Here is a 19,456-nt window from a genome sequence, read left to right as displayed (position 1 = left end):
TATACTAGTATCACTGATCTAGATAATCTGGTTATAGTCATGTAATACTTCATAGTCAATAAACCGACATATATTTCAACCAAAAAAAAAAAACCAAGATAAAATATCCTTTTTATTATGAAAGCTACTCATCTAAGACTTTAGCTGAAAACTTGGCAGATTTAAGTTTGCAAAACCTGAGAAGCAGGCATAAGAATTTTCATAATAAGCACTGACATAGAATATATATATGAGTTACTTCTGGTACACTTCAAAAAGAAAAGTGCCAGACCCCACCCCAGACTCAGCAAATGTCAATTTTCTGGGTGTTACTTTGGTCATATGTTGTCATTTTTACAACTTCTATAATTCAATGTTGTAATTCACTTCTGGTTAAGATCTACTGGTTTAGAGTATTTTTAAAAAATTAAATCACATTATCAATAGATCTGTTAACTAGCTACGTCACTAGATACAATCAGACCTTTAAAGATGTTAACCAACATCTTTAAGATGCTAACCAACCTTGACATCTTCATTTCTTAAAAACTTCATGCATGTACTTTATTGGGAGAAGGCAAACAGTCCTGAGATAAGCATTCAGCAGTGGTTCTTAAAGTAAGCCCCAAAGTAGTGGAGAGGTTAGTTGGCTCCACACACTTGAAGTAAGTATATATGCTTTCAAATGTGTTAAGGGGAAAAGCTACAGCTTTTCATCCAGTTTTCATGCAGCCAAATGCTTCAGATGGTTAAGAGAACTAACGCTTTAATGATGTAATAAATTCAATATATCAGTCACCTCCTGTGTCACTTAATTACCTGATATCATGGTGAACCTCCTTTTCGTATTTTTCTTCTCTGCGCTTTTTATGACAGCAAAAGACAATAAGAGCGATAAGCATGAGCGCAAGCAAAGTTCCTATAACAGCTCCTGCAATTGTCCCGGCTCTATTTGAAGCTAGAATAAGATGTTAACAAGAAAATAATTAATAGTAAAAACAACACAAAACAAAAATACTTTTTACCTAGTCATACTGAAGGTAATGATACATAGTAACAGATCGATTTCACTGCCAATATTAACTTTAAGAGACAAATTAGCTAGCTTTTCCTCATCGGTGAAAATCTACTAAACGAACTTTCTTCTGAACTGTATAATCTATTTCAAGGATAAAAACAATAAAATCACTCTGAAAGATTTTACTATTCACAGTTATCTAGGTTGGCATAAGAATGTTCTAAATAATTTGTCCTTAGTCACATGCATGCTAATTCACTTCAGTCGTGTCCAACTCTTTGCGATCCCGCCTGCCAGGCTCCTCTGTCCATGGGATTCTCAGGCAAAAATACTGGAGCGGGTTGCCATGCCCTCCTCCAGGGGATCTTCCCGACCCACAGATCGAACCTGCATCTCTTACATCTCCTGCACTGGCAGATGGATTTTTTTTTTTACCGCTAGAGCCTCTAGAGCCAGCAGGGAAGCCTCACTTACATGGGCTCAATATGGTACAAGAATTAACCTGACAACTCTTGCCTCCATGATGGTGCTACAATAATGAAGGTTTTATTTTCCCTTCCATGTCTTAGAAAAGCGAGTAACCAAGCCAGAGTGCTTTGCTCAAAGGCAGCATCCCACTGCCCATCACATACACTTGCTGATGGTACCAAAGGCGACTGCATAAACATCACAAAACCACCTTATCAGAGCACAGAGAACATGCTTACGAGGAACGACATCCAGGCGCAGCAGGCACTGGTCAGAGCCCACTCTGTTTCTGACCGTACAGCTGTATGTCCCGGAGTATTCGGCACTGGCGTTTTTCACAGATATAATAGATGACGTCATTTCTATGGGAAGAAAGAGGGGGTGAGGGAGCAAAACCCATTTTTAGAATAACAGACTGCTGAGTTTCTAGGAAAGGCAAACCCTACTTGGTTGACAATCCAGGTAAAAGTGAGACAAACTGAAGCGAGACGCAGAACAAACGCAGCAAGACACGTGCATGTCTCCCGAAGGCACACCACTGCGCCTCCGGTTCATTCATGTCAGAGCCAAAGCAATCACGAACCCTCCGGTCAGGCACAGAGGCTCTGCTGAAACAGAGCCACGCGGATTATAAAAAATACTCCGTGGCATGAAAGCTCTTAGGTGCAGCAGCAAGATCTGCAAAATGCATCTCATCCCCCAGACAGAAGAGACAGACATGCAGAGGGGTCCCACTGTTCAGCCTCTGAGTCTGAAAAAAGACACAGAGGTGGAGAGAGATCCTACGGAGGACAGGGGGTGGAGGGGGATTAATCAGTTTGAATAGATTGATTATAACACATAGACGAGCGATCAGATTTAACACATTTGAATCATCGTGGATAGTGTCACACAGCTACCTTGCTTTGTTTTTACAAACATGCCACGTGTAAATAACCGTATCTTCAACCTGAATCCAGCTGAAACACTCAAGATCCATCTCTCCTTGTAGCTTAGCCACTAATTTATGATAATGAAGTTTCCATCAGTATTACTAGTAATTAAAAATATACACCAAAGAAATCAATGATAATATCCTAAACAGTTATAAAATGTCTCTTCATTTATACTACGTGACACCAAGTTGTCATTATAAAACACTAATTTCCTTAGAATCCTGATTGCCCTGTCTAGGAAAGGGAGGCTTTGGGGATTAAAAAATCTATACATCTGTGCACAAATCCTACTAGGCTGAAGTTCAAATCAATGGCACAGAATCAGGCTGTATAATCAGCAGTACCTGGTAACCAGGAGGTGGGCAGTTTCTGTGAGTCGGACAACTTCTGCCATTCATATCGTAGTGGGAGAGAACCTTCTTTGGGCTCACATTTGAGTTTAAAGTCATTTCCAATTTCTTCTGATCCATCAACATAACATCTTGTACCTGAAGGCTTAACTAAGAAAAGACATTAAGTTATACGTTTATACAGGAAAACGGAATGTATGTTTCTAATGATGATTTAAACAAACACAGCATGTCGCAAACCGCTAAATCAAGAGCAGCGGTCCTGGGTTTGGAGTGGACAAGACTGGAAGATTAAAACAGGTTGCCAAGGCCAGTTTCCTTAGCTGCGTCCGGCACAGAACATGCGAGAATGAGCTCAGGCAAGCAGCCACTGCGTAAGAGGCCAGGCAGCAACTCAGATGCCGGTCTGTGCCCCTCCATCCCACGGCGCACAACTGAAAGAAGCAAGAATGATGCGGCCTGGCCCGCCTCAGACCCAAGGACGCTTCCCCTCCAGTCCGAAACCTGTTCTTCTACTTGGACCTTGACAGGCAGCATAGTTTTCCGGGAGTATGCAGTCCTCTTGGAGTGTGTGTGCACTGTGACATCCTTCTGTTAGCCCACAGTCAGGGGGTGTATGATAAGGTATGCTGATAGAAGGGACAATTCACATAGGAGCAGCAAGGGCCAATTACATTCCACAGTTACAGCAATCCAAGCCCCCCCAGACAGCAGTGTTATAAAAAGGCAGTTCTGAGATTATACTCCAGGTCTCTCTGGGGTACTGTTTATTTAGAGCAGCTGCTAATAGCTCCATTACATGCAACCCACCTCAATACTAGTTAACACCTTGGCAGCTCATACCCTCTTGCTGAACTGCATCATCGCTATAGGTTGCTTCTGCTTCTCTGTGAGTCATATAAATGGAATACACAGTATGTACATTTGCTTCTTTTATTCATCATAAGGCTTCTGTTATTGCTTTTCAGTTGCTCAGTCATGTCCAACTCTTTGTGACCCCATGGACTACAGCACGCCAGGTTCCTCTGTTGTTCACTATCTCTGGAGTTTGCTCAACTTCATGTCCATTGAGTCGGTGATGCTATCTAACCATCTTAGACTATGTCACCCCCTTCTCCTCCTGCCCTCAATCTTTCCCAGCATCAGAGTCTTTTCCAGTGAGTCGGCTCTTTGCATCAGGTGGCTAAAATATTAGAGCTTCAGCATCAGTCCTTTCAATGGAGTCAGAGTTGACTTCCGTTAGGATTGACCAGTTTGATCTCCTTGCTGTCCAAGGGACTCTCAAAGAGTCTTCTCCAGTACCACAGTTTGAAAGCATCAGTTCTTTGGTGCTCAGCCTTCCTGATGGTCCAACCCTCACATCCGTACGTGACTACTGGAAAAACCACAGCTTTGACTAGATGGACCTTTGTCGGCAAAATAATGTCTTTCCTTTTTAATATACTGTCTAGGTTTGTCATAACTTTCCTTCCAAGGAGCAACTGTCTGAATTTCCTGGCTGCAGTCACCATCCGCAGTGATTCTGGAACCCAAGAAAATAAAATCTGCCACTGCTTCCACTTTTTCCCTTTCTGTTTGACGTAAAGTGATGGGACCGGATGCCATGATCTTAGTTTTTTGGCATGCTGAGTTTTAAACTAGCTTTTTCACTCTCTTTCACCCTCATCAAGAGGCTCTTTAATTCCTCTTCATTTTGAGATTGATCCAATTGATCCATGTTGTTGTATATATATCAGTTGTCTGTTCTTTCCTATTGTTGAGTTGGATCCCATTGACTGTAACATAAATTTGCTTGTTCATTCAGATATTGATGAACACTGATTCTGTCTGGGGGTCACTACCAAAGTCCAGTTAGACCAGGAGCGGGTGTGAAGTCAGCGGGAATCAGATGGACCGGGGGGGTGGGGGGAGGCACTGTGAGAAATGGTGGCATGTCACTGGAAAGGCAGCGAGAGAGTCTGAAGGTTCGGAGAAGAGTCTTCAAGAGCAGAGACCAGTTCTGAGTCTGATGCCGTTTCTGCGGCAGGATTAGGAGAAGCGAAGATTAAACTGGAGATGAGGACAATCCAGCAACCTGAGTCCCCGCAGTGCAGGAGGAGCAGTGCACGTGTCTCTGGGGGCAACAGTGAGGAGACAGCTGCAGGCTAGAGTTTACCAACGCGCCACACTCTTGGGGGAGCAACCTTCCCAGAGACCCTCGACTGACGACCTGCAGCCACCCTCCCCGTCTGATCAACAGCAGGACTGCTTTTTTCTTTGTTGAGTCTTGCAAGTCCTGGTTGGGCTTTTATTTTTTCACTACTAAGAATAAATGTGAATGGGTTTTACAGTTTTGCACTGTTATAAACAACGCTGCTTGTTAAGTGCTGTTATATGTTTTCCGCTTCCACATCAGGTTAGTGAATGTTTAACTCTATAAGAAAATGTCAAACTGTTTTCCAAATCTGGCTGACAGGATGTCATACCCAGTGGGGCCTCTTTAACTAAGGGTATTCATCATGGTCTCACGTCACACATTTCTTGATAATTCTAAATTTTAATTGGATTTCTCCCCTTTGTCTGTTACAACTTACACTTTTTAATAAGGATCAACAGATGCATTTAACTGCATTGTTGATTTTCCTAAGCAAATCTGTTTCTTTTTCACATCTATCAGTTGCCCTGGACACTACATCATTTGGACTTCTGAATCAGTTTTGCACAAGTATTTCATCCTTTGAGTCTTCAATGAAATGAGTCTTGTTCTCCATTTTTTCAGACTACCAATAAATCCTTTATTACACAGACTAGCAGTAAGTGAGATATTGAAGCAATGCTTTGGATATCAAGCATCTATTGGTAATACAGCATTCTAACCCTAAACTTTTTTTCTACTGAAAATGTCGTTCTCCCAAACATATCCAATAATGGGCAGTTATTTACAGCAGCTGCTCAGGAAGTCAGGGTTCCACTGAGTTTGAGATTTCAAGATACTCCCACAACAGAGCAAGATTTTACCAACACTAGGTCTGAGTGAGTGTCGCTTAGGCGTGCAGGTGTGCCAAGCTGCTTCAGTCACGTCCAACTCTGTGAACCCCAGGGACTGTTGCCCACCAGGCCCCTCTGTCCATGGGATTCTCCAGGCGCGAATACTGGAATGAGCTGCCATATCCTCCTCCAAGGCATCTTCCCAACCCAAGGACTGAACTCGAGGCTCCTAAGTCTCCTGCGTTGGCGGGCGGGCTTTTTACCACTAGTGACACCTGGGAAACCCCGCCTAGGAGTGGTTACCTGCTTCCAAAGGGAGGAGAAAGGGCAAGTCTTTTACATGGCAACCCCAACCACTAACCAAATTATAATTTTACCCATCCCAATATAGGGAAGATTAACTCTTAATCCTTGGCACCTTGCTGGACTGAAAGATAAAACCAGAAAGGGAACAAAGATCAAGTTTTATCATCTAACATTTCTTCGGTCTGGGGCTCCAGGACCAGTCATTGTCCTCAGAACATCGGTCACCATGTTCAGTGACAAAATCAATAATTAATCCTTCTCAGCTAAAGTCCTGTGACTTTCAACTTGCACTTGGTTGGGATCCCACCAATTAAGTAATGCTATGTTCCATCTGTGTGTTATATCATCATCCCTCCAAGCTAGGGGCCCACTACCTCAGACTACAGAAAATACTCTAAATCTCTGTTTGGGACAGAATATACTTTTATCATCATGTCATCCACCGAGGAATAGTATTTTTGCTTCATTCAAAATACCTTGACTTCTGGTGAAATCCACACATAGATGCTAAAAATCAATAGGCAAAAAGTTTGAGGTGAAAGGATATTTGCAAACTCTCAAAGTGGTTCTTCCACTGGGATTTTTTTTTTCTTTTAAGTTTTCAAACTTTTATTTTATATACAAAGAGCTGGTATTGGGGATTTGGGGGGGGGGGTGGTATTTTTAAGTCCCAGAGGGAAAATTAGTAATTTTATAATGGAGAAGTCTATCAGATAAAATTTAAACCAAGTGATCATGGTTAACAATAAGGCAGAACAACATTTGCCCCTTGACATTAACTTGAGCAGGCTAAAGGGGACATCAGTTCAGCAGGGACCTTCGACTTGACCCGGGTACAAAAGGGCATTAATGGGAAGCTGTAAAATTCAAATTAGGCCCATAGTTAATAGTATAGCTTCAGTACTAACGTATTGGTTTTAGTAGTTGTATTATGATTTTGCAAAATGTTATCATTAGGAAAAATTAGGTAATGGGTACACTCTCATGAACTTTCTGCTAGTTTTGCAACTTGTCTGTAAAACTAAAATTATTTCAAAATAAAAAGTGGAAAAAAACCAAATAAATCCCAGTGTTGACTAAATCCCTGCACATGCCCCTCTCATGGTGCGGGTGCAGTCTGAGTACACCATATACACCAAAATAGCCGAGGCTATTTACACCAAGAGGTCCCAGTAACAGGTTTTTCTGGAGTTCCCAGGGAAGGTGCTGGCAGTGAGCAGCCACCATACTAACCCTTGTCATCATCACCCCAGTCTAGCTCCTTTATTGAGTTGCATCCACATGTACAGTTGGCGCATCTGAAAGAGTAGGGCGGGCCCTAGCAACAGAGCATGGAACAGCAACACACCACCCCTCATACCCAGACAGCTAACAGCCATCCCCCTTTGGGTCTGTATACACCCAGGGCTCTGAACAAGTTTTTTTTTAAATTGTTTTTTGGCTGTGCCATGCTGATCTTAGTTCCCCAACCAGGGATCGAAGCCACGACCCTTGCATTGGGAGCTCGGGGTCTTAATCACTGGGCCACCAGGAAGTCCCTGAACAAGTTTTCATTACTATGGGGACGCCATGGTGGCATCTACAGATTTTAGACAAGCAAATCAAAGTATCAGGCCGAGCCTCTGAGGGTGAAGCTCAGAGGCTGCACAGTCTGGTCTCTATAAAGCACTTTGTTTAACCTTTCCTCCAGACTGCCTAAGCAGTATTTTCAGGAAAAAAGCAAACAAGCTGTTTCTATCCAACTCTCACTTTTAAGAGAACTTCTAGTGTCTTCTGCCACAGTGGTCCTGGCTCATCTGAAAACATGGAGGAGAGACGGAGAAATTCTCCTCTGGCTCTGAGAGAGTCTCAGCAGGTCAGAGGTCATCCCCGCTTCCCTCTTCAGCCACCACTGGCCCCTCTCTCCCCTCGCCCCTCGTTCAGTCTCTACCTCCCGCCCTGGTTTGACACCAGGGCTTGCCTGGCCACAGTGATCCCACACAGAGCGAACAAAAGGAGTTAGTGTCAGTGCTTCCCACCCATCCAGGCCGAGGAGGAAGATGTCAGAGGTGTGGGCTTTAATGTAAACGGCCATCCCTCCTGCCCAACAGTCAAGGCTGCCGCCTCGGGTGTGCCTGGCCAGTCTGCGACAGCCCCTACGAGATCTCTCTTTCTCTCTCTCTCTCTCTCTCACACACACACACACACATCTCTCTCTCTCACACACACACACACACACACACACACACACACACACACAGATACACAGAGTATCTGTCCACACCTCTTTCGGGAACATGTGCCAATCACATCCCTCCCAGTGTACCTGCCCCCATCAAACAGGGACTCCACAGTAAATAATTCTGACAAATATGTATAATCTGCTTGGTACCTCAGGAACCAGTTAAAATTCCACATATATCCTAACTCGACACTTCCTGGAAACCAGTGACTGTAGCCCCCCAGGCTCCTCTGTCCATGGGATTCTCCAAGTGAGAATATTGGAGTAGGTAGCCATTCCCTCCTCCAGGGGATCTTCCCAACCCAGGGATCCAACCCAGGTCTCCTGCACTGTAGGCAGATTCTTTACCATCTGAAATCACCAGGGAAGCCCCAAAGAAGATACACTCAGGGTTATAATTTCAGGTATGTCACGGTCTGGGATAAGAGTTCAGACAAGTTATTAAACTTTTACCAGCTCCCACATTTATAAAAAAGAAAGGCAACTCCACGCTTGCTGAATGTAGACACAAAAGGCTAGACTTTCCAATGTTACCATATTGCCTTTCCCAGTTCCTCTTCAGGTTCACTTGCTTTCATACCATAGACATATTCTGAATGAGTTCCACTCAGCATGGAGTGCCTCTTACCAGGATGCCCCCGACGATGTTTCCAGAAGACTGCCTTATCAACCACAACCCTGGGAGTTGTTGCTGGGATGCACAAAAATTAGTCTCTACTGGCTTTTTTGGGTTCCAAAATCACTGCAGATGGTGACTGCAGCCATGAAATTAAAAGACACTTACTCCTTGGAAGGAAAGTTATGACCAATCTGGACAGCATATTAAAAAGCAGAGACATTACTTTGCCAACAAAGGTCCGTCTAGTCAAGGCTATGGTTTTTTCAGTGGTCATGTATGGATGTGAGAGTTGGACTATAAAGAAAGCTGAGCACCAAAGAATTGATGCTTTTGAACTGTGGTGTTGGAGAAAACTCTTGAGAGTCCCTTGGACTGCAAGGAGATCCAACCAGTCCATCCTAAAGGAGATCAGTCCTGGGTGTTCATTGGAAGGACTGATGCTGCAGCTGAAACTCCAATACTTTGGCCACCTGATGTGAAGAGTTGACTCATTGGAAAAGACCCTGATGCTGGGAAAGATTGAGGGCAGGAGGAGAAGGGGACAACAGGGGATGAGATGGCTGGATGGCATCACCGACTCGATGGACATGGGTTTGGGTGAACTCTGGGAGTTGGTGATAGACAGGGAGGCCTGGCATGCTGCGGTTCATGGGGTCGCAAAGAGTCGGACATGACTGAGAGACTGGACTGAACTGACCTGCTCTAAGTGAGTCTGGAATCCAACACACTTAAGCCCTGCTCAGTTCTCTAAATTAAAAGGAACAAAAGGTAGAAGCTGATGTGAGGGAGACTTGTGTAGATGAGTTCTTTCCAGGGATATGGAAGACAATTCCAGCAATCAGCATTTCTGATGTAAAGTGGGTCCCCAAGTGTCCCCCAAACCTGACACCTTAGGTCACATGGGAATTTATTGTCATATAATAGCGCCAGACTGTTGAGAGTCTCTACATGGCAGCTCATTGTACTTTTGGGCAAAGCTACCACAGAAAGGTTTTAGAAGTATATTTCTGAGCAATACCTTTGAGTTTCTCAGTTTGCAGGGCTTAAGGGTGCTTGTGCATGACCACAGAATCTGGAGAAGGATAATAAATTTTTCAGTCTATGATCTTCACAAAGCAGTTTATACTTATTCTCCTTCTTAACTGTCCTGGAGAGCTACATCCTAGTGGGCATCTGTCTAACCTCTTTACTTTTAAGGATGAAAAAATCGTGATGTTCAGGGAGGTTAAAGGACTGTCCGAGGTCTAATGGCCTTACCCCAATTCAATATTCCAGCTACCATATTCCATCTCCTCTACTCTAAATACTCCAACTATTCATCATAGAAATCTCATTTATTCCTTGGGACATGCGGTTTGATAAAGCTTAAAGCACACATCACAATTTTGAGGTGAATGAGACTGCATAGAGATTTAATGATAATTATTTTTATGTTTCAAAAATGTCGGCTGAGGCCCAAGAAATGAAGAGGTTTTATTTAATTCCCAGGGCAAACCTGAGAACAAGGCAAAAAGTCTGGATCTCCTCTCCTGCCTTAGGGCTCATCTCCCATATCACAGGATTCCTTCATTCACTTTCAAATGCTTTCATGAACTTCACGAAGAAGCTGTTCACTTATTTTTTCTATGAAAAAAAAAATTGCCAGCTCTATGTTTTATGCTATTTGAGGACAGCATGTCAAATATTTAAACTTACTACTCTAGAATTCTAAGTTTTGTCTCACGTAAATGCTGCTCCTACAGTACTGTGATCCCTTATCCTGTTAATAATTAACACTGATACAAATAACTTACCAAGAACTGTCAGCTGAATCTTCTTATTTCCAACGCCAGGAGCTTTTTTCACTTTGCACTGATATGTGCCAATATCTGACAACTGTAAATTTGTCACATTTATTGAAGCATCACCAGATTTGAGATCGTTGCTTGTAAAATGTACTCGTCCTTTCAGATCTTGATAGTAGTCATCATAAATTTTGTCTCCGGAATATAAAATAATCTGAAAGAAAGCCAAAATAAGACAAAGAGAAAACAAGCAAGCAAGCAAGCGAACTCCCTGTCTTGTTAAAGGAGTTCTGGTTACAGCACAGTACTGTAGAATCCAAAAAAAAGAACACAATATCCTGAGGAATCTACAATTATTCAAACCACAGGTTAAGAAAATGGAAGGAGGATGTGAGGGCGATCTGTTTGCAACATCTGTCAGCCCACTGATCGCCGGGGCTGATTCAGCTGATCTGGCTGCTAGATTAGCCCCTTCCTCCCTCAGCACTCCAGGAGCACCCCTCCCGAAGCGGCGCACTCGCTGGGAGATGAAGACCTTCCCCGACAGAGGAGGACCGGTCTTCAGTCAAGTGTAGAGCGGGCAGCTGTGCTCTCCTACCAGAATCTCCAAATGAGCGCTCAAGAAAACAGAAAGAGGCCAATAGACCCTTAAGTATGGTCGCACACGCGGTCAGTGCAGACGGGAAAGCAAGACCCGACATGATTAAATACAGCCCTCTACGCGAGCCGTTTGGGGAGACCCACAAGAGCGTGGGTTTGTGAATTCTTATACACTCTGCTTCTCAGCTGCTTCAGAGAAAGAAGTACACCAATCAACTGTATAAAATCAGTTTATCAACCACCACCACTACTCCCCCAAAAGGGATTAACCTCATGCAAAGAGTTGACTTATTGGAAAAGACCCTGATGCTAGGAGGGATTTGGGGCAGGAGGAGAAGGGGACGACAGAGGATGAGATGGCTGGATGGCCTCACCGACTCGAGGGACATGAGTCTGAGTAAACTCTGGGAGTTGGTGATGGACAGGGAGGCCTGGCGTGCTGCGATTCACGGGGTCGCAAAGAGTCAGACACGACTGAGTGACTGAACTGAACTGAAAATTAATTTAAATACGTTATACATTTTATTCACTCATGAAGCCCTTCATTCTGGCTATCTGAGACCCAAGGGCCAAAGAGAAATAGTACCAAATTTAAATAATAATCTGAAAACTGCAGCATACATCCTGCAGACCTTTTATCTCCTATGTTCAGTACGATCAGAATCAACAGTATGTGTAGGAATTTCTCCAGAGCACAGACTTGGGTTTTCTTTCATCACCTCCTCGACCATGTTGATCCCGCTCCTAATTCACTAAAGATCTTTTGCTTATATATTAAGAGTCAGCACTGAGGAAGCACTCAATATCAGCTTGCTAACTAAATAAAAGCAGTGGAAGGGTCCACAGCTGACTTGCTCCGTAAACACAAGCTATCACTTTATCTACTCCATCTCTGCCTACATCCACCTGTCAACAGCAGTACTGAGAACTCTGTATCTTCCTCTGTATTAACCTATGGACTCTCTTGTGAAAAGCCAGGAAGCTCAACCCATGATACTTTGAACCCCTCATTCTCTCTCTCTCACACACACACACACACACACACACGCCCTTCTAGGAGTCCCTAGTTGTCAATCCCTAAGTCATGTCCAACTCTTTGTGAACCCATGAACCATAGCCCGCCAGCATCCTCTGTTCATGGGATTTCTCAGTCAAGAATATTGGAGCGGATTGCCATTTCCTTCTCCAGGGGGATCTTCCTGATCCAGGGATCGAAGTGGAGTCTCCTGCATTGGCAGGCCGATTCTCTACCACTGAGCCACCTGAAGCCCAGCCTTTCAAGGAGGGCCTGACAAATCTGTCTTCGCTGTCATTTTTGTAAACGAACTTGGTCATGTTCTCATGAAAACAATTTTATAAACAGGAGCTAAGAAATGGGGAAGTAACATGTACCAGGCAATTTTGATTCCTCTTTACAGCCCAATGGGGATGGAGGCCCGATCCACATTTAACCTTTTAACCCTGCGGAAGGCAGTGGCTGTCACAGGCCAACTCTATCGGTCACACACCAGGTCCATCCGGTCTGGCATCGCAGGCTGCCTTTATGAACATTTCTGAATGACTTGTAGACTCAGAGAACACTAAAGCATACAGTACTTTCAGAACATTCTTATCACAACCCTGAGAAGCAGGTGTCCCTGTTCTTAGTCCACATATGAGGAAATGGAGGCTTGTGAAATGTGGGAGGCAGTACATGATACTGCAAAAGATAATCCAGACGGGGTCGGAGCGGGGGGTGGGGGGAGTAGTCGGAGAGATCTGGGCTCAAAAGCCCCGCTGTGTCTGCTGCCAGCTACGTGACCCTGGGCATGCTCCTTAAATTTCTGGGCCTCCTTCTCCTCCTCCTCGCATGTATAATGATCTTCATTCTGGAGTGTTGTTTTACGACTTAAGTAAGTATATATAATTAAAGCATATAAAACCCTGTCCAGCCCAGCACATAGTAAGTGCCCAAGTACATCGTAACTGCTGATTAAAGAGATCACACAGGGAATGAGAAGGGAAATTTCTCCAGCCAGGTCCCCATCACATTGCCTGCTAGCTTAAAAATATTATAAGAAGGATTTAGCAAGCGTTCTAATACAGCTGTAATTCTATGCACGGGTCCTCCTCTGCATCAATCTCTCCCTAACCCTTCTTTCTTGTGGCCTTATTTACTGTGCTTTTAGGTCAGAGGCTAGGTGTGTTAACCCAGAAATGGACACTCCAGCCCAGCACCCACGATCACATCTGTCTCCCAGGTCCTGTGGACAGTGAGGCTGGGCCTCCACTTAGCTCAGAAGTCCCTGGATTCTCCTTCCCTGGATGGAAACCCAAGACTGCAGGACACACTGGCCTTTCTGGTCTCAAGAGGCACCTTGTCACAGGGCTTCACCCCTGAGCCTTAAGCCAGGATCTGGGCTCTCCATTCTCACATCTTAACCATGGAACCAGAGTCCTGGATTCTAAAGAAGGTGGGCACTTCACTGGCAAAGGAACGAGGGGCGTGCAGGGGCTCAGGCCTGAGGTCAGGGAGTTGGCACGGTCATAGAAAGAGGGGAGGGATGAAGAGCAAGATGGGAGAGGGGCAGGGTATCTGGGCTGAGTAGACAGGAGGAGTCGCGCTCAATTTCTTTTCCTTCAGGGAGAGAAGGAAGTTCTCATATCAGAATCAGGGTAGAGATCTATCCATGGAGGGAGTGGCCCCAGCCAATTACAACTCGGGAAAGCACCTTAATTTTTTCCTTCACAAAAACATCATGGGTACACTACTTGTATTTGCCAAAAACAGTTAATTACCTAACTGCAGCGATTCCGCCACTAACTGCCTGGATAACCCCTTTTTTTAATATGGACCACAAGTAAAAATTTCCCTTCTAAATATATATATAGTACAACATTACTCCAAATATTTGAACTTCTTTTTCTCTCCCTGGTTTAATAGTATTTGCTAACATTGACTTATTTTTAAGTATGTTAGGCACAGCTAATATGAAGCATTCTAAATGAAGTGAAATATTATGGTACCGTTAAAAGTGTGATACATTTATTTGTAGACGGGGCTGAAATCACACCCCACAGGGTTAATGGAAACTGGTGGCTAACAGAAAGTCTTGAGCTTGTCTTACAGAACAGTACATAAGAGAACAGCTTATAAAAACCCTTCCACTTTTATCTTGCCTTCACTGGCCAAGCTTGCTTTAATTATTTAGTTCCTTAATCACCTTTATAAAAATGCCTCTGATTATGGGTCACAGAGTAATGGGGTTTTCTACATTAGGTCCCTGTTAAGGTGTAACTAGAAAAAATTCTGTAACAAGACAGTCATCCCTAGGTAACAACGGGGTGGGGGGTGTGGTTCTAGGACCTCCTGCCTTTCCCCCTTCCCTCCCTCAGAGGCCGAAATCCACAGATACTCAGCTCCCTCAAATAAGAGGGTATACATATGTTGTTTACTCGCTAAAGTCGTATTCAACTCTTCTGCGACCCAAGGACTGTTGCCCACCAGGCTCCTCTGTCCATGGGATTTCCCAGGCAAGAATACTGGGGCAGGTGTTGCCATTTCTCGAGGGGATCTTCCTGATCCAGGGATCGAACCTGTGTCTCCTGCATTAGCAGGCGGATGCTTTACCACTGAGCCACCAGGGAAGTCTGACGTACGTATGAGATGGTAAAGTACATGCTTCCTCCCATATCTTAATCTAGATGACGTATGATAGCGTCCCCGACATGTCACACACATTCCTTTGGGCTATCATGCCTTCTCCTTACTCGTCTCCCATGCCCCCGGACCACACACACTTCCAAGGCCAGATTTTCAGAACATTTTCAAGCTCCTCTTCTTCCCTGCACCCTTCTCTAAGTCTGGTGACCTTTCTTTCCTCTGAAATCTGAGGTCAGTTATCCATTGTCCCATATACTTTATCCAGATTACCTTTATCTAGAATACCTAATACAATGTAAATACTATGTAAATTGTTGCTGGCATGTGGGAAGTTCAAGTTTTGCTGTCTGGAATAATCTGGATTTTTTTTTCCCCTGAATGTTTTCAATTCATAATTGGTTTAATCCACCAATGCAGAACTCACAGATTTGGAGAGCCAACTGCTATTTTGTTTTTTAAGGCATTAGACATACAGGATATTTAACTTGCAAAAATATGGAAAGAGACTGTAACGATATGTACCTTCACTCCTCTGTTAGAGTTGACCCTTATACTGGTGATGGAATCCTTGTGTGAAACTTGGAAATTCACTTCTATCTAACCTCTCCCAATGTCCAGTTTACCCGGCGCCCCCTTGCATGTCACGCACTTCCCTGCAGACTAACATGCCTGCTCCATACACGCCTCCCACGGCCCCTGGGCCACAGACACTTCCAAGGCCAGATTTTCAGAACATTCTCAAGCTCGCCTTCTTCCTTGCAGCCCTGTGTAAGAAGTCTGGTGACCTTTCCTTCCTCTGAAATCTGAGAATTTCACTCCACTACATCAGGGTGCTTTTTCTCCAAGCATCTGCCTTTCTCCCCTACGCTGCAAGCCGAGGAAGTCTCAGGCTTTCTTCACAGATCCCCGTGTCCCCCCACCTATAGTATCAACACAATGACAGACAGCAAACACAGGTTCCCCCGACATCTGCCGAGTGAGCAGCACTTAACTTACCACTTGATCCACCTTCTGGTTATCCGCTGGTGACAGCAGCCACTCGATGTCCAGCGGCCCCTGGTCTTCCGGACTGAGTGTAAACTTGCATGGCAAATAAGCAGTTTCCCCTTTGGCCTTTTCAATCATCTGTTCAGGAGTAGTGATACTCAAACCTCTGGTGAAATCTAGAAAATGAAACACACGTGGACTGAGCATCTGCTCCCAGGCTGGCAGCACCCTCAGGACACCTCGACTGTTCAGAGGGACCACAGGATGTGGGGGAAACAGGACTTTACTGGGGACCAGAGGAATGAAACGCCAACTCAGCGGTCCTGCTTCGTGTGTGCGCCTCTGCAGAAATAGAAATACTAATATCCATCCTATTCAATACAATTTCGTGTCAGAGCACTGGAAACGTCCCACTATTATTTGGAATAACAGCATTCTCACATGAGTTGGAAGAACCTAGCAGAGGATTTTTATTATCCAGACAGCTGTTTAAAACGGAACTTGGCTAGAGTCTCTGAAAGGTCAGTTACATCAGTCTAATTCAAGGCCACATTAATTCATGCTTGCCATGGTGCCAAAAACACACTCGGAATTCCCATCACTGGGCACGTGCTGATGAATTCTGACACTTTTTGTGTCAAGGCTTCTGTAATTCCAAATTTTTATTAAATTTGATTTGGTGACTTTTATTGAATGCTTAAAAATATTTCTAAGTCATAAAAATAAATGACCCAATCAAAACAAATGGGCCAAAGAACTAAACAGACATTTCTCCAAAGAAGACATACAAATGGCTAACAAACATGAAAAACATCTCAACATTACTCATTATCAGACAAATGCAAATCAAAACCACAATGAGGTACCATCTCACACCAGTCAGAATGGCTACTATCAAAAAGTCTATAAACAATAAGTGCTGGAGGGGGTGTGGAGAAAAGGGAACCTTCTTACGCTGTTGGTAGGAATGCAAACTAGTACAGTCACTATGGAGAACAGTGTGGAGATTCCTTAAAAAACAGAAAACAGAACTGCTACATGACCAGCAATCCCACTGCTGGGCATACACACTGAGGAAACCAGAATTGAAAGAGACGTGCACCCCAGTGTTCATCACAGCACTGTTTACAATAGCTAGGATATGGAAGCAACCTAGATGTCCATCAGCAGATGAATGGATAAGAAAGTTTTAGTATTTATACACAATGGAATATTACTCAGCTATTAAAAAAACACATTTGAATCAGTTCTAATGAGGTGGATGAAACTGGAGCCTATTATACACAGTGAAGTAAGTCAGAAAGAAAAACACCAATACAGTATATTAACGCATATATATGGACTTTAGAAATATGGTAATAACAACCCTATATGTGAGGCAGCAAAAGAGACACAGATATAAAGAACAGACTTTTGGACTCTGTGGAAGAAGGCGAGGGGGGGATGATCTGAGAGAATAGCACTGAAACATGTATATTATCATATGTGAAACAGACCACCAGTCCACGTTTGATGCGTGAAACAGGGCATTCAACGTCGGTGCACTGGGACAGCCCTGAGGGATGGGGGGGGGGGAGGGGGGGTTCAGGATGGGGGACACGTGTACACCTGTGGCTGATTCATGTCAATGTATGGCAAAAACCACCACAATACTGTAAAGCAATTAGTCTCCAGTTAAAATTAATTAAAAAAATTTCTAAGCAATAAATTTTGATGACAATTCAAAAGGAGAAGAAACATTGTCAATTTATATAGCTTTAAACATACCAAAAGGTTGACTTTGATATTATCTTTAAGACCTTTCTTACTTTCTCTCTTCCTATTTCCCTTCTGAAAAAGTCAGTATTATATAATTTTAAAAGGCCATCTTAAAATTCTATAAATTATTTTGAAATTTGTATCCTATGAAACATCCACTTAGATTACTAAGAGAATTAATGCTGAATAGCAATATTTAAAAACTCTCTAAAAGCAAAAATAGATGTCCAGAGCCCCAAATAAAAATTCCAGCATAGTTTCTTCTGACTGATTCTGAGATGGTTTAAACTCAGTACAATCCCATAAGAACTGAAAATGACTGGTTAATGACTTACTGGAACAAAACCAGTATCTATTATATGCATAAAAGATGGAACAAACTATGAATATAATGATGCTCTTTCTTACCTATGAGGGAAAAAAAACCCCAGTTTAATTAATTCACATATAAAAATAGGTCTGTTCACTACTTAAAGTAAAACTGCAGTTTGAACAGTCAACAATTTAACATAAAATGTAAATTCAGTCTGTAAATGAACTATCAAGCAAAACTTAATTTTTTTTCTTACTATTTACACTATAAAAGTTTGCACAGCACCAGTCTGTATGTTTTCCCTGTGATAACCCAACATTTTGTTATGTGTAAAGTCAAACGTGTAATGAATGCAGATCTGAAGTTTCAAATGCAGACACTGGTTACTGTTTAGCAGCTCTACCACTTCGACCTCTGCATCATCCAACCCTTTCAGGGCTGAAAGATGACCTGGAAGGGGCCCCAAGTGTTAAGATGATGATACTTGGGGCCTTCCTCTCTCCCCTCTACCCCCCTCCCCGTTCACACTGTAAAAATAAACACAGAGCAAATTTAAAAGTGAATCCAGTTCTAATTCTCCATAATGATGATTTCATTGCTGGTTTTTAAATGATACATTCCAAAAGAACAAACCAAAATGAAGAATTGTATTATTAGCCATTATACGATCCTTCCTATTAGCCCTTACCAGAGGCTTAATTACACATGGATTATCAGCTGTAATAAAATGTTAGTAAGGCTGAAGCCAATAGATTTGAGAATGAAAGTCAAGTTACATACAAGACCATTTATGTTCATGCACCATCCTAAGCTTTTATCACACGTAAGTGCACTCACGGACGCATGGTTTCCCTGGCCGCTCAGGGGTAAAGACTCTGCCTGCTAGCGCGGGAGACATGTGCTTGATCCTCGGCCTGGGAAGACCCACAAGCTGCAGGGCACTAAGGCCGTGTGCCACAACTGCTGAGCCTGCGCGGAGCCCCGGAGCTGCAGCTGCCGAGCTCACGTGCCCTGCAACCTGTGCTCCGCGACAGGAGCAGCCCCCACGAGAAGCCAGCGAACCGCAACCAGAGAGGAGCCCCCTGCTCGCTGCAGCTAGAAAAACACCACAGAGTAACAGAGATCCAGCACAGCCAAAAATAATTAAAAAAAAAAAAAAAACTGGACACAGACTCTCTGCACAACTTCCCCCAAACGAGAGGCTGGCCTTGCTGTTGACCAATAGACTGTGGCCTGAGTGCTGCTGAGCCTCCCGCGGCCAGGCTGCAAGAGGTGTTGCTGCCCCCTTGGCAGCACTTGGACCCTCTTGCCACTAGGACCCCTGCCACCTGCCACCACGTGCATGACATAAGAGAGATCTCAGGTGTGAGCACAACAGCGACAAGTGCCCAACACACAGCCCCCCTGGAACACAGGCCCAGCCCCACACCAGCCACCTGTAGCCCCAGGACTGAGCCCAGACAGGACTGTGAACCAACACGTGACTGTTGTTTTAAAGCCTCTCAAGC

The 19,456-nt window shown here is 43.8% G+C and overlaps 1 protein-coding gene across 2 annotated transcripts in view; it reads right to left on the bottom strand.

Annotated features, from left to right (window-relative positions):
* CXADR (CXADR Ig-like cell adhesion molecule) overlaps positions 1-19,456 on the bottom strand; it is a 68,364-nt gene that overhangs the window by 27,953 nt on the left and 20,955 nt on the right. For both annotated transcript variants that reach the window (XM_065913810.1, XM_065913809.1), the window contains exons 2-6: positions 15,887-16,053; positions 10,657-10,861; positions 2,745-2,900; positions 1,705-1,827; positions 799-937 (exon numbers count right to left, since the gene is read on the bottom strand). In XM_065913810.1, coding sequence (XP_065769882.1) covers positions 799-937; positions 1,705-1,827; positions 2,745-2,900; positions 10,657-10,861; positions 15,887-16,053 — 790 coding nt within the window. The remainder of the gene's footprint in view (positions 1-798; positions 938-1,704; positions 1,828-2,744; positions 2,901-10,656; positions 10,862-15,886; positions 16,054-19,456) is intronic.

Source organism: Muntiacus reevesi, chromosome 21 (genome assembly GCF_963930625.1).
Source record: "Muntiacus reevesi chromosome 21, mMunRee1.1, whole genome shotgun sequence".
Taxonomy (NCBI): Eukaryota; Metazoa; Chordata; class Mammalia; order Artiodactyla; family Cervidae; genus Muntiacus; species Muntiacus reevesi.
This window is presented reverse-complemented; position numbering and strand designations above follow the sequence as displayed.